This window comes from Protopterus annectens, chromosome 1.part1, assembly GCF_019279795.1.
Source record: "Protopterus annectens isolate FY-2018-M chromosome 1.part1, PAN1.0, whole genome shotgun sequence".
In the NCBI taxonomy this organism is placed as follows: domain Eukaryota; kingdom Metazoa; phylum Chordata; order Ceratodontiformes; family Protopteridae; genus Protopterus; species Protopterus annectens.
The window spans coordinates 1,743,784,431-1,743,800,787 of NC_056726.1; the positions used below are offsets into that span (position 1 = coordinate 1,743,784,431).

Below are 16,357 nucleotides of genomic sequence, written 5' to 3' on the forward strand. Positions count from 1 at the left end.
GTTTGATGAATCCACAAGTAAGACAGTACTGGCACCAAGCACAAAGTGAGAAATAAAAACATACTAACAGGGAAAAAAAAAAGTCTGTAAAACTTCCAAAACATCAGTACATTTCATGGGGAAGAAAATCAGAAAAACTTTTGGTATGCATCTCACAAGACATCAACAACAACTGGAAAGGCCGCAGTTCCTCACAAAGAGGATTACCGGCCACAAACAGATGCCCTATGCAGACCATCTCAAAAAACTCCAGCTTTACTCCGTCGCATATCGCCTACTCAGAGGCGATCTCTGCCTAACATACAAAGCCGTGTCAAACCCAGAGCTGTTGGACATGCTCCACTTAAAGAAATCACAATCCCTCTGAGCTATAAGCTCTAGGGACCTATACCATGTCACCACAATAAACAGAACATGCTGGAGGGATAGATTCCTGTCCCAGAGACTTCCCATAATCTGGAACAAACTACCTATCTATATCAAACAAAGCTCCTCATTAGCACTCCAAGAAAAATCCTGATTATTGGATGGGAAATAGGAAATTCACTCTGGGGATCACTTCTGTGGCTCTGCTCGACAGGGGCACAGGTAAATAATTTTCTTGGGTGGTGAAAGCCAGGGTTCCTTTTTGGGTAGGCTTATATAGGCCCTAGGGCCAATAGCCTAGTACCTTCCTGTGAACCTATGAATTCAGACTAAAACAGTCGATTAGCTATTTGGTAAGGGCAGGGTAATATACTGGTGGTTATATGCTGCATAAGTGCTTTCTGAAGCCACTAACTACCCACAATTAAATGATGTAGATCAGACTTATGGCATCTGGCTACAATGGCAGACAATTGTTAGGGGATGCAAGAAGACAAAATTACAAACACATCTATCTATTCGGACACGAAAAGCAAGTGACATTATTGGCTGATGGAATATGCAATCAGTGTCCCTTGCCCATTAATTTCACTTAGGAGTACAGATGTGGCAAGTTGTTCTGGTTACATTTTAACAGATACTATGTGAAATGACTAGAAATTTTAGGAAATCTATTAACGTAAATTACTAAATACATATACGCTTACAGATAAGGGAAGAAGCCAACTTTTATTTAATGGCTATAAAGGGAATATACAATCAAAACTATCACTGTCCCCCTGTTGCCCTACTTCTTAAATACTAGCCACTGGACTGTACATAGTTGAGCCATCTGGAATACGTGGCATTTCAGATGCCTTTCCTCTTCAATACCTAGAAACACAACAGGACCTCGCTGCCAATAATGTCAGTCACATACAGAAAATCATATACTCTGATATAAGCAGGCTCATTAGCAATCATTCAAAAACACCGTTCAAGAAGAGAGGGAGTGCAGAATTTAATAAATAAAGCCTTTTTTTTGGTAAGAGGAGGATATTTTCTTTAGAGGATATGTTCTTTAGAGGAGAACATATTTCCTTACAAAGATACATTTCTGCATAGCAAATAACAGAAAATCAGAATGAAGTTTACCATTGGCGAATATTTAAAGAGGAATTCAGGTCAGAAGACAGAATGAAGTCACCGAATACCACACTGATCCAGCATGCCTCATTGCTTAGAATGAGGTTTGCAGTGCAGCACAGCAATATGACACTGTCTTAATCCTGGCAAAACAAAGCAAACTTAAATAAATGTATATAAAATACCTGTGGGCTTGATTTCATAACCCCAGCATGTACTTACCTACCGCCCCATCACCCCACCCCACTTCATCAACCAAGCATGTCACTTCAAAAAAATGAAGATTCAATCTGAGATTTAAAAAACAGCCACACAGTGCAACATTCAGCAAAAACTGACCCATGCAAGGGTTTTTTTTTTTTTTTTTTTTTTGGTAACCCTGCCAAACAGGTCAAGTTAATTGGCTTCTTTCAGCCAAAAGCCATTGTGTACAAGAGTCAATTATTTAGTCCTGAATTAATCCTGCAGTGACTATGTACTGTAGGACCGGCATCCAAATGCAGACTTGACTGCAGGCTCATCCCCGCAACATGAAGCCATAATGATGCAAAGTGCAACTAATAACTGCGCTTTTAGTCCTCCAAAGCGTCAGCAGTCCCTTTTTCCTGTTCATTAAACTCTTCTGTTTTGTGCATAGTGTAGAATAGTTCAATCTTTTCTGTTGTGGTCAGTCTATAAAGGGAAATCTGAAGCAAAATATCTTTATTCATCAAAGAAAGTTTTCTGGCCTTTTTTTTTTTTTTTTTTATTTTAACTTGGCCTACACTGCACTTGCCCTTCTGAACTGTCCTCATCATCTGATCCACCAGGTCCACTGCTGGTTAGCCCTGTGATTCGGTAACCCATATTTAATAACATCACCTCCAAAGGATCTGCATTCATCCTTCTCTGGTTGGCTTGTGATGCACTCTCCATGTCTTCTACAACTCGCCCATTTATGTCTTCACTCTTTAAAGATAAAAGAAAAAAATATTTAATAACTCTGCTCAAAATCTGTATATTACACAATAACTTCAGTGGGTTGGAGGGTACAGCTTCCATAAAAAACTTCTTTCATGTACTGTTTTGATCACTAAATTTTGAAAATGTGTCTTGCATAAAATTTAAGGAAAATAATCTCACTGTATACTGTTGTCAATAAATCAGCACAGGGGGAAAGACATCACTACAAATAACCCACAAGCGACCACCTACAAGGAGCTATGACTAACGGTCTCTTACAATAAGATCCGCAGGTAGAATTCTATACTTACCATAACTGAACTTCAATGACTGGTCAGTTTTAATCATAACTTGGGCATTAGAACTTGATGGCCCTTCAGTTCTGGACAGAACTTTCAACTGCTGGGCCTCAATTCCTAAGAAAGATCAGTGCTGGTATCATGGTAGCATTCATTTGATTTTTGGTGTACAACATTCCCATATAAAGGCTGAGTTGTTAAGAGTTTAATTTATTGTTTTAGCCACATCAGTCCCACACAGAGATCTTAACTGTAGTAGGCTTGTCTTTTAAACGCACAACTAGATGTCATGTATTAATTGAACAAATATACACTACAGAAAGAAGAAAATCATTTATATATTTTAGAAGGAAGGATAACTTTACTGACTGAGGGGTGGTCAAATCTTAAGATCTACTCTTATAGCAAGTACTCTTATACACACCATAAGACTTGGCTTGATTCCCAAAAACTATATCATGAGCTTATAGAAGGAAGGACACTCAGCAAACTCGGAGCTACAATATATAACATTAAGTATCCTGTTTTTTGTTTATTTTGTTCTTTATTTCTTTGTTGTTTATAGCACTTTGTGTACTGTGTATTTTTTCTAGCTAGTTTCACTGTGTGTGAGGTATTAACTGGAAATTGTCCACTCTTATTAAGCATCTTTTGGGTTGTTTGTTTATGATAACTTGTTGCAGTTAAACTTTTTTTCTAGTGGCTCCTTTAGCTGTTTAAAACTTTCATTTAAAGGCTCACTGCTGCTTTTCAGCTGGGAGTAACACTTCTGCAGTTTGTTCTAAGTAGTGTGGATATTTGTAGCATTTCCATATTCAGGCTTGTATTTGGGCCTAGTGTTTGTGGAGGCTGTGTGTCTGAGTACATAATTCAGGGACATCTTGTTTTAGCCAAAGCCATCAGGCATTTCAGTGAGAGAGAATTGTTTGATGTCATTGGCTGACTGAGGTCTCCTGGACTACAGCTTAGATTAAGCACCTCATTGGTTCTTTTGAGATTTCTTTCTTAAAAGCTGTCTCAGGTTTCAACTTTCTGTTACCTAAGAAGCTCAGTTGTGAGTGTTCAGCCATTTTACAGTGAGCTTATCGAAGGAAGGACACTCAGCAAACTCGGAGCTACAATATATAACATTAAGTATCCTGTTTTTTGTTTATTTTGTTCTTTATTTCTTTGTTGTTTATAGCACTTTGTGTACTGTGTATTTTTTCTAGCTAGTTTCACTGTGTGTGAGGTATTAACTGGAAATTGTCCACTCTTATTAAGCATCTGTTGGGTTGTTTGTTTATTTTTGATAACTTGTTGCAGTTAAACTCTTTTTTTCTAGTGGCTCCTTTAGCTGTTTAAAACTTTCATTTAAAGGCTCACTGCTGCTTTTCAGCTGGGAGTAACACTTCTGCAGTTTGTTCTACGTAGTGTGGATATTTGTAGCATTTCCATATTCAGGCTTGTATTTGGGCCTAGTGTTTGTGGAGGCTGTGTGTCTGAGTACATAATTCAGGGACATCTTATTTTAGCCAAAGCCATCAGGCATTTCAGTGAGAGAGAATTGTTTGATGTCATTGGCTGACTGAGGTCTCCTGGACTACAGCTTAGACTAAGCACCTCATTGGTTCTTTTGAGAGTTCTTTCTTAAAAGCTGTCTCAGGTTTCAACTTTCTGTTACCTAAGAAGCTCAGTTGTGAGTGTTCAGCCATTTTACAGTGAGCTTATCGAAGGAAGGACACTCAGCAAACTCGGAGCTACAATATAGAACATTAAGTATCCTGTTTTTTGTTTATTTTGTTCTTTATTTCTTTGTTGTTTATAGCACTTTGTGTACTGTGTATTTTTTCTAGCTAGTTTCACTGTGTGTGAGGTATTAACTGGAAATTGTCCACTCTTATTAAGCATCTGTTGGGTTGTTTGTTTATGATAACTTGTTGCAGTTAAACTCTTTTTTCTAGTGGCTCCTTTAGCTGTTTAAAACTTTCATTTAAAGGCTCACTGCTGCTTTTCAGCTGGGAGTAACACTTCTGCAGTTGGTGGCTTTGCAGTTGCCCGCCCCTAGTGTAAATTTGATCTGGGACCCTCCTCCCAGTCTAGTGTCATTACCTCATTCTACCCAGTACAGGGAGAGCATTTGAGAAGGCCAATCAGCTTAGTTTCTGCTACTCCTTTCTCTCTTTCAAAAAAAAAAAAAAATACTGTATTTGTGTTTTTTCTTACTTTATTTTGCTCTTGCGTCATCTTAAAAGTACTCAATTGTATTTATTACTGCTTGGTGTAACTCATTGTAAGCCTTTTAGTTTAAGCACCTGGGCTTCAGACCAGTTTTACATTAGGAAGGTTTGTGGTCTGCACTGTAGTGGCAGAACAGGTAGCTTACATCCTTCTAAGTTGGGAACTGCTGATTGAGGGCTCAGTGTCTGTTATTCTAAAAGTGTATTAATTCTGGTTTAAGCACTTGGGCTTGAGGCCAGTTATTTTACATTAAGAGGGTTCGTGTTCTGCACTCTTGTGGGAGGAGAGGCTGGACTCTGTCCTTCTGAGCTGGGAATTTCTGGTTAAAGCTTATAGTGCCTGCATATTTGAACTGCTTCTTACTGAAATTGGTACACCTCGTTTGCTGTAGCATAGACCAGATCCAGACCTGCTGAATCTAGCTTTGTTTGTATAACTTGAGCACTAATCCAGGCATTTTTTAAAGTATTCAGTTGTATTTATTACTGCTGGTAGTAACTTGATTAAAGTGTAGCTATCATTTCTAAGTCTTTTGGATTAAGCACTTGGGCTTCAGACCAGTTGTTTTACATTAGGAAGGTTTGTGGCCTGCACTGTGGTGGCAGAACAGGCAGCTTACATCCTTCTAAGTTAGGAACTGCTGATTGAGAGCTCAGTGTCTGTTATTCTAAAAGTGTATTAGTTCTGGTTTAAGCACTTGGGCTTCAGGCCAGTTATTTTACGTTAGGAAGGATTGCGGTCTGCACTCTTGTGGGAGGAGAGGCTGGACTCTGCCCTTCTGAGCAAGGAATATCTGGTTAAAGGCTTATAGTGCCTGCATATTCTGTTTCTTACTGAAATTGGTACACCTTGTTTGCTGCAGCATAGACTAGATCCAGGCCTGCTGAATCTAGCTTTATTTGTATGCTTGTTTGTTTATTTCCCTGAAACGCTAATTCCACCTAAAACGCGGCCTTTTAGCACTTCTGTGGATCCCTAGTGATATCTGCATTGCTTACTGTACTTATTTCCTTGTTTCACTTGTAAGAAAGTTACTGTTTGTTGTTTTTGCATTTAGGTTACCTGTAACACATTGCATTTAAGTTACCTGGCACTTGCTCACTAAAGCAATTATATAAGTCAGGTCTAAAAAAATTAAAAGCACTACACCCTCACAAACTCCCCTTGAGTACCTTGTTCCCCATTGGCCCTTTTTTTCAATTATAAAGGAATTCACAATACTATTCTAGCATGTCCAAAGGTCAGTTGTCTATCTCCTCTCCAGTCCAGCAGGTGAATCTGGGAATCTTGAGGCAATGTTACAACTGCCTCATGTACACAGACAACCCTCTCCTCCTCCCAACAAATTCCAACACATGTGAGAGATGCAACCATACAGCCAAACTGGAGGCAAAGCTCTCTCAACTCAGTACTGGCGTAACCAGTCAGGAGGAGAAGGAAACCACACTCACTACAATTCCAGTCTCACATAGACCTACCACGACAACAAACCAAACACATAAACACACAAAACATACTCGAGGCTCTAAATAAAAATCTGCCTAAGCAGCAGAGACCTCCAAAGCAGACACCCAAGCAACCGCTACCCCAAAACAAAACACGTGCAACACATAACTCACAAAGCCAGTGTGCCGAACAGTCACAGCCCTTAAGGCTAAACAACACACCTGATACACTTGTAATAGGTGACTCTATCGTCAGGCACACTGACGTCCCGCTCACCAGGCTGAACAAGGAGAGGGTCACGGTGAGCTGTCTGTCGGGCGCTAGGATCCGCCACATAACACAAGCACTCAGGTCACTCCAAGGCAAGTACAAATATGACTCAGTCATTGTCCATGCTGGTGTGAATGACCTGAGACGTACCTCCCTGGACTACATGAAAAGAGACATAGAGGAGCTCTCTGAGCATGTAGCCCAGGCCGGTATGACCCTGACCTTGAGTAGCATCTTACCCTCACCAAGAATGATGCCACAATATGAAGACAAGATGATCAATTTCAACAATTGGCTTAAGTGTTGGTGTCATTCAAAGGGGATCCAATGCCTGTCAGCCTGGGATGACATGCTCAACAAGCCACGATGGTTCGCTAGGGACAGCTTGCACCTGTCACCCCTGGGCTTTCGGATATTGGCAAAGGCTCTTGCTACCCCCATAGTGCCTTTTTAGGCAAGGCTCAAAAGACAAACCCACCTCCATAGGTATCACAAGGGATAAGAAACTAAGAGTAATGCTACTCAACGCCAGAAGTCTAAATCTCAAGATGCACGCACTCGAAACTCTCCTTAGCATGGAGAACATCGATATCTGTGCAGTAACAGAAACCTGGTTCAAGGCTCCCGAGAGCACCCCAGCACTACCAGGTTATACCTCATACCATACTTTTCGGCCCCAAAACTTGGACCGAACCACAAAAGGAGGGGGGAGTATCAATATTCGTCAAAGATACCCACACCTCCAGGTTGGTGGCACAGCACGAAGCATCAGAGACTATCCATGTGCAACTAACTGTGGGTAAAACTGCCTTCCAGTTTATAGCCTGCTACAGACCACCCTCCCAAACACAGGAAACCCACTTGGCCTTCCTGAGAATACTGGAAAATATGAAGGTCTCTCCAAACACCATTATATTGGGCGACTTCAACTACCCAAACATAGACTGGGAGCATTACTCTAACTCCAACACCCTAGCCCAAAGGTTCCTAGAATTTATAAACTCAAATGCTATGGAACAACTTGTTACCACTCCCACAAGAGGGAAAACATACTGGACCTGATCATCACCAACATGGGGACACTATGCTCCAGACCAGAAGTGTATCCCTCACTGGTAAGATCAGACCATAAACTAATCTCACTGGATATTCACATCCCGACCCCACCCCTGCCCAGAAAACCACAGTGAAAAACTTCTCTAAAGCAAATTTCACACGCCTCAAAACCGAGGCGAAATCCTTCAAAGCCCCCGGGCCTGTGGAAAATACGGCCCAGACCGCAGAATCCTTTATAAATGCATTCTATGAACACCTTCAGGAATGCATGGATCATGCAATCCCAAATAAAACCAAGACCCATTCCTCCAAAGGCAGACGTCCTGTCTGGTGGACCCCAGCCATAAACAAACTATACAATAGAAGGAGGAAGCTACTACATGATAGAGCAAAATCCCAAAAGGGAAGGCATCTCTGATCAGTATTAGCAAAAAACTACGGGCACTCATAAAATCGTCTAAGGCCAGCTTCGAGAGAAAAATTGCACAGGACACTAAGGATAATCACAAGGCTTTCTTTAGTTACGTTAGGAACCTGGGTGCGAATTCACAGATATGCTCAGAATTAGTCCAAAATGACAAAAAATACACCGAGCCCACAGACATTGCCAACATCCTAGCTGACAGGTTCAGTGCAAACTTCTCCTCCCTCTCCCCACCAAAAGGGCAAATATCTATCCCAACAGAGTGCTGCCCCCCTGACATCTCAGATGCTCAGGTAAGAGCCGCCGTCTCCAAAGCAAAAAACACAGCATCAATGGGACCAGATGGTGTCCCGGGCTGCGTCCTACATGAACTCCAAGAAGAGCTAAACCCAAACATAAAACTACTGTTCAATCCTAGCCTTACTACAGGATATGTACCCAAAGAGTGGCGTACAGCAACAGTGGTCCCTCTCCACAAAGGTGGTGCCTCAACGGATCCTGGAAACTATCACCCCATAAGCCTGACTAGCTTGGTCTGCAAAGCTATGGAAAGGATCATCATGGTCCTCATAAATAAAGATATTGGGGACCTACAGACACTGGATCCTACCCAGTTTGGCTTTGTTAAGGGCAGATCCTGCCTCTTAAACCTGGTTGATTTCTTTGAAACAGTCACCAAGGCCATTGACGAGGGAAAGGTGGTCCACACAGCCTACCTGGACCTCGCAAAGCCTTCGATACAATACCCCACTCGGGCATTATAGATAAGCTCACCAGCTTAAATATAAACCCCTATGTCACTAGATGGGTTGCAAACTGGCTCAAGGACAGAACCCACATGGTTAGAATTGCTGGAGCCATGTCAGACTCCAAACCAGTTACAAGTGGCGTCCCACAAGGCTCAGTCCTGGGACCTCTCTTGTTCGGTATATATTTCTCGCGGTACAGGCCAACACAGAAGGACTGTGGCTGACCAAGTTCGCAGATGACTGCAAACTGGGTGCCATAATCAACTCTCCAGCCGACACAAGCATCCTCCAAAAGGGCCTCACAGAAACAGACAACTGGTGCCAGAGCCATGGCCTCAAGCTAAACGCCAAAAAGTGTATAGTCATCCCCTTTGGCAAAACAAAGTGCCCACAAATTACCACATAGGTGGTAATCCATTAAGTAGAGAAGAAGTCATTAGGGACCTGGGGACCCAAGTTGATAGCAATCTCTCATTTGACAACCACGTGGCCAAAGTGGTTAGAAAAACATTTTATATAGCCCACCTAATCATGAAGGGATTCACATCTAGATCAGGGAGGTCATCGCCTCTTTACTCATCCCTCATCAGGCCCATAATTGAGTACAATGCCCCTTTTGGGATGTACCTTACCAGACACCTGCAGCAACTGGAAAGACCCCAAAAGTACCTCACCAAGAGGATCAAAGGGCTCAAACAGATGCCATATGCTGCCCGGTTAAAGAAACTCCAGCTCTACTCAGTGGCATACCGCCTGCTCAGAGGCGATCTGTGCCTGACGTATAAAGCCATGTCCAACCCAGAATTAATGGACATGCTGCACCTCAGAAAATCCAAATCCCATCGAGCTACGCTCGAGAGACTTGAACCTCAGCACTGAAATAAATAGGACATGCAGGAGGGACAGATTCATAACCCAGAGGCTCCCTTCACTCTGGAATAAAATCCCAGTCCAGGTTAGGCAGAGTCCCACATTGACTCTCTTCAAGAGGAATCTTGATGAGTGGATGGGAGATCGTAGGTTTACCCCGGCTATCACTTCTGTGTCACTGTTAGACAGAGGCACAGTATACTAACCTCAAAAAACGCATAGCAAAATTAATTTAAAATGGGTGGCGAAAGCCAAACACACTCTTGCTAGGCTTATAAATGCCCTAGGGCAGATAGCCTAGTATGAACCTATGAACATTATGGGAGGACAGTTAATGGATACAGCATTTGTTTTTAGCAAAACTTTCATTGAGAATACTAAGCAATCTTGGTTTACAGGTGCATGCAACTCAGAAGCAAACTTCTCAACGTCTTTGCTCTCAAATTCTGGACAAAGCCAAACAGTGTCTGTGTGTTGTGTATGTGGCTTGGGGGGGGTGCAGTGGCTAAAGTCCAAAATCAGACTTTTTTTTTTTTTTTTTTTTTTTACAGAACAGGTTTTGAATTAATATGCACTTTCTAAACAATAAAAAGTAAAAAAAACTCTAATGCAGACATTTCTGACTACATGCCTCAGTGATTTACAATTTTCTTTTTTTTTTTTTTATACTAGGGACAGGACAAAAATACAAGGCAAAATCAGGGACATTCTGCAAACATCAGTGACAGCTGAGAAATATGCTAAGTAGCAGCAGAGACCAGTCCTTCCATGACAAGTACTTCACCTGTGCTGAATCCACTGGATCAAAAGGAACAGAAAAATCTTCTTGAAGGTTTTAAGTGAAGAACTCCTTTTAGGAAGGGTGAGACTGCATAAATATCAACATTAACTGAAAAATCTAAACATGAACCAATTAACTATTTTAAACACACTAGAAATCTTGTTAAGAGGCATTGTAAAGTATATGCAAGTCTAGGCAAATCAGTCTGCAGACTATTTAAAGCCTATCCAAATAATCCTACTCAAAATTTCCATCTAGCCTCAAGAAGGACAAGATAGACCGGGAGAAAATTTGAGACTGCATATCCAATTATTTAGGTTTACCTTGAAGGTGGCAAGGGTGCTACTCTGCTTCGCATGTGCTGAAAGTTTCTTCTAGAGGTGAGGGATACGTTAGAATAACTACCTAGCACTCCAATGTATCTTACTTATGTGCTCATAAAGGTTGTTTCTTTTACAGAGTACAAGTCTGTAGAAGATGGGAGTACCCAGAGAAAGGGATGCCATTCTCTCCTGATAACTAAGATTTTTGATGCCACTGTTCTTTTTTAGTTATGAATATCTTAGGTCTCTCAAGTGTGTGATCGATTTAGACAGATACATGCCAAAAGAGGTATCAAATTCAACAATGGGTCCGATAAGGTATTAGCAAAGTGGAATTAAGACTTCTATGGATCTAGTGGAGATGTCTTTGGAAATGAGACTGGCCAGATAAAAGGATTTCTGAACTACTGTGGAGAATGATGGTCAAATAATAAGGAATTAATAACAGCACCCAGACATCTTAAAACAGTGTTTGACTGGAGGGGTGTATTACCTGTATGTTAATCAAAACTGCTTTGGTTATCAAAATGAACAGTTAATTTTTTTTTTTTTTTTTTTACATTTAATTTGAGATCATTGTCCTTGCACCAGTTAACATGATGTAACCTGTGCTGGCACAATTGTGAGTCAAGTGAAGATTGAACGAAAGCCATTTTACAGATTTGCAGGCATGCAGACCTTCATGGGTCATGAAACAAATCTCTTCTATTTTTGTGTGGAATTTTATTACAGCTGGACTTTTAGCTTCTTTCAAAACACGTAGAACTTATAAAAGAAAGGAAAATACAGTTGTGTAAGTAAAGCCACCATAACACTGAATGTTCTAACAGATTACTGTTGCAGTAGCCTAAGCTACATAGGTTATATCCTGCCCAGGATATTACACCCAACCAGCATACAAAGCTTCAGGGCATCTTCAACATGTCATAACTACCAAGAGCCTGAGCGTGCCATATAAAATAGGCACTTTAGGTGCCAAAAGCTTTAACGTTTTCTTGCCACCGAAGCGCACTCAGTTTTGTGGTCTTTGTGGAACTGACAGCTAGCAATCCTGTAATGACAGGCAAATGAGTACTCTGAGTAAAAACTTGCAAAATCTTAATTTTCTAAGGAAAACTTGATTTTTTTCTGTGAATACATTATTTTTACGATAGGAAACACATTTATTATGGACTGTTATGCCTTGAAAGGGAGTATTCTTATCTGAATGTTTGTGTGAAAAAAAGTGCATAAAAACTGTTTTGCTATGTTTTTTTCTACATATTTGTGTTGAATTAAATGCATTACAGGACAGGACATTGTGCTTTTAGGAAATGTCATTTGATTTTTTTACCTCAAAATCCTTATTTTCCTGTCAGGAGACTCACTCAGTCTCATAGGCTTTGCTATGGATTTTTCAGCTAATTCTATGAAGTAGTTACCAAGTCTCCTGGGCTTTTCCTTCTCCTGCCCATAGAAAACTGCTAGGAAGTTTCAATGTCAGGCTAGCTCTTTCACTGCCTCAGCTGCCGATGGGTGAGAACAGCTGTGGCTAGACATGGTTTCTTGGACCGTTCAGTGATGTCTCTTGGCCCCTCTGGTATAGTTCCTTAGGAAGCCATAAAGGGCTGGGAGTTAGGCATGCCCTTTGCAGCTGTAGGATTGTCCTCATTGGGTAAGACAGGACCACTTTTGTCAGTCTTGGGGGAAGGAGAGAATGAGGGGCTACTGCATAGCAGTGATAGGATGCTTAATTCTCCAGGATAGTGCCCCTGCATAAATCAGCCTTTTTCCAGGGAGTGACCCAAGAAAAGAAAGCAAAACGTTAAGAAGGTTACTTCTGTTTCTATTAGTAAGTACAGGGAGGACTTGCTGGGATTTGTAAGGAGTTAATTTCTACTCTTAATATTTCAAATTCTGTTTCTCCTCTTACTTCAAACTGGCAAAGAAAGTGTTCCCTTTCATTCTGACGCTGATTTTTTATGAAAATAATAAGGAATGCAGGGAAAGTGTTTTTTTTTTTCAGTGATTTCTCCTCAAGTTAAAGATCCTGATTCTGAGAAAAGTGTTACTTCATATTTCCTTTCCAGATGAGCTATATTTTTCTGAATCCTCAGCTAAAATAAAAGCTGTATTCAGTGAGAACATAATGAAATCTATTTCCCAGCAAAAGTATGACTTGCTGCAACTGGATATATCCATATGAAACTGGCAATTTAAAGCCCTAACGGCCAAAGTAGCAGAAGTGTATACCTTCTTACCCCATCTGTCTAAAGCTCTAAAGTCCCTATCAGAAGGGGTAGGATTTTTGGCAGTGGTAGCCTTAATGCCTTTTGGTCCTTGGGAAATGGTCTCTGGATCTGCAGAAGAATTCTTGAAGAGGAATTTGTGAGAGTCAAGTACTCTGTAGTACCTGTCAGGTTTCCTGGGAGCCGGAGGCAAACAGTCTGGGGTAAGGCTGGATTACAAGAAATCATCATCTACAATCTCCAGAACAGGAGGGATGGCTAGAGGTCTGTGCTGAGGCAGGAGTAAAAATTCCCTAAGTCTCTTTTTGGATTCAGAATAGTCTGGGCTTTCCCAGCGGAAATGCTCCCTAAGGGTATGCAAGGTTTCACCAAAAGAAAAATCTTCTGGAGGGGAAGCAGAGGGAATGGAATCCTCTGCATCGGAATCCTCATAAGTACATGTGGGTAAATCCTGGTAGTCAGAAGAACAGAGATATCAGAAGAATCAGAAAAAGTCCGTTCTAGGTCTCACAGCGAGAAGGCTGGCTTCCCCTAATTAAGGTAATAAGGTCTTCAGCCATTCTAATTATTTCTTTTTGAGGCATAAGGGCCTGAGAATGCGGTTTGGTTGTCGGTTTTCTAGGCGTAGTGCAAGCTTTAGGCCAGAGGAATTTGGTATTCTTAGTTTGAAATTAAGTAGTCGGTTTAATATGAAAATCGGTAGTTCTGAATACACCCTCAGAAGCCGGTGCCTGCACAGTGGCTCTGGACCCATCCAAGATAGAGACATCTGCAGGTTCCATAGTCGAAAAATCATCTCACGGCATACCGGACTCCGAATGGGTTTCAGTAGAGGCCTGCGAATCTCTAGTAGCGGGCATCAGGGGCTGCAAAATAGCCTCACTGAATACTGCCGGATTGGCGACTAGCTTAATGGAAACATTGTTGGCAGTTTTGGACCTATGTGGTCTGTCTCTGTCTTTGTCTTTATCCTTACGTTTTTTCGGAAGATCAGTAGTTGGATGGCTTACCGAAGTCATTTCAGAGTACGGAGATAGAGAACAAAAGTATTTAGCTACAAAAATAGCCAGAGTTTGGGCGTTGAACAAGGCACAAAACAGACAGCGAGGGACATCGTGGTCCGGGCCTAAACAGATGACACAGTAAGAATGAAAATCTCTATGAGGTATTTGCTTTCCACAGGCAAGACAATTGTTAATTTCTTCTGACATCGGTTAGAAGAAAAAAGGATCCCCAATGGGGTACTTATCTTTTTGAAGACTTCAGGTCTGAAACTCGAAAATGAAAATTTCAGGAGTCGGCCAACCAGCACATGCAAACTGCTTCTGCTTCGGGCACCGCACGGCAAGAAAGACTGATGTAATGGCATCGGCTGCATGTTTTATACCCCTGACGACCGGACGTCATGGAAAAGTGACAGCATCAGACGCAGAAATCCAGAGAGACTGGTATTCAGGCTGGCTGAGGGTTACCTGCAGGCAGATTAACCCTAATGTGATGACTGCAACAGTGAAACACAAAGAACATCTCTCCAAGTCATTTCTTTGACTGTGGGTAGTCCTGAGATTCCCACTGAAAATGCTCCCTGAGGGAGTGAACGGTTTCCCCGAAGGGGAGGTCCTCTGGAGGGGAGGCAGAGGGGATGGATTCCTCTGCATCTGAATCCTCAAATAGTTAAGGACTGCTGTTCCTCTTCAAAGGCAGAATAATCAGAATCCTCAAACTCCTGGTCTGTCAATTTCTGGTGAAGGAACCCTTTTCCTTTTAGAAGTGGGGACTTGAGTACCTCGGATAAGGGAGATGAGATCCTCCGCTATTTTAAGCATCTGAGCTTGGGGTGGGGAATAGTAACAAGATGGTGGCTAGAAGCAGATTTCCTAGGAGTGGCCTGGCTTCGAGGCCTAAGAGAATCCATCAGTCTCTGAGGAACGGTAGTTGGAAGAGTAGAAGTTGGTTTTTGGGAAGCCGGTGTCTGTGTCGCTGCGCTGGACCCAACCGAGCTAAAGGCTCTGAAGACAAAGTTGATTCCTGTGGCATACTGGACTCCGAAAGGGTCTCAACAGAGGCTGGCGTAGAAAGCGAGTCAGGCATCAGGGGCTGCAAAAGCACCTCAGTGAATTCCGGAGAACTGACGACTTGCTTAGCAGTAGCATCATCGTAAGGCTTAGCCTTGTGTGGCCTGTCTCTATCTTTACTTTTTTTTTGGAATGTTGGTGGAAGGTTGGCTAACAGACGCCATATCGGAATTCGATGACAGAATACAAAAATAACAGTCTACAAAAAGAGCTCTACGGCAAATCGGTCTCGCATTCAAAAGGGCGCAGAACCGGTAACGAGGGACGTCATGGTCTGGGCCTAAACAAGTAATGCAGTAAGAATGAACATCTCTGTGTGGGATCTGCTTTCCACAGGCGAGACAATTAACTTTTTCGGACATCGGTTAGAGCAAGAAAAAAAGGGTCCCCAATGGGATACTTGGCTTTAGACATTTTCAGCTGAAATTCGACTTCTGGCTGTGACCGACCAGCACTCGTGCGAGCTGCTTCTGCTACGAGCTCCACGGCAAGAAAGACTGATGTAATGACATCGGCTGCCTTGCTTTAAAGAACTGACGACCCGAAGCCAGACTACAGGCGACAGCAGCCGGCGCACAACATTGACTCTGGTATTCGGGCCGGCCGAGGGCTACCACAGCAGGGATAGCCCACAGGTGATGACTGCAACAGTGGAACACGAAGAACATCCTGGGCTAAATTCCTGGCTAGGCTTCTAAGGGACTCAGGTTCAATAGCCTAGTAACTTCCTATGATCATATGATCAAAAGGAGCCTCAGTGTTGAACCACAGCATATACTAGGCCTTAAACAATTCAGAAAGACAGTGGAGTTCCAAATGAAGATATGAACTACATGGATCTACATGCTTTTCCCCAACAGCGCACACACTGAACTATTTAGATATGACTTTCTGGATTAGGTCTCCAGTACAACGCAACCTACTTATGAGAAAAGCAGTACCTATTAAGCACGGCGCTGAAATCATCTAGGCTCTGAGGCTTAGAAACTTGATACTGGGGGTGAATCCAGGATCCAACATTATTGGTTAAAAATACAGTTTAGAGGAAGTAAACATTAATGTGTTTTCCTGGCACATTTAAACTAGCAAGGACCATATCCTGGAGAATATGAAGTTGTAAGAATGAGCATTGCCTTTACAAGAACTCATGGCATGAAAAAAACAAATGTAAATGCATTAAGGA

General features: G+C 42.0%; 1 protein-coding gene across 1 annotated transcript in view; it reads right to left on the minus strand.

The window, feature by feature from the left end:
* Positions 1-587: 587 nt before the first annotated feature.
* WDTC1 (WD and tetratricopeptide repeats 1) overlaps positions 588-16,357 on the minus strand; it is a 2,674,659-nt gene continuing 2,658,889 nt past the window's right edge. Inside the window, 1 exon segment of the mRNA XM_044084279.1 lies at positions 588-2,439. Within this exon segment, the coding sequence (XP_043940214.1) occupies positions 2,242-2,439 (198 nt within the window). The 3' untranslated portion in view covers positions 588-2,241.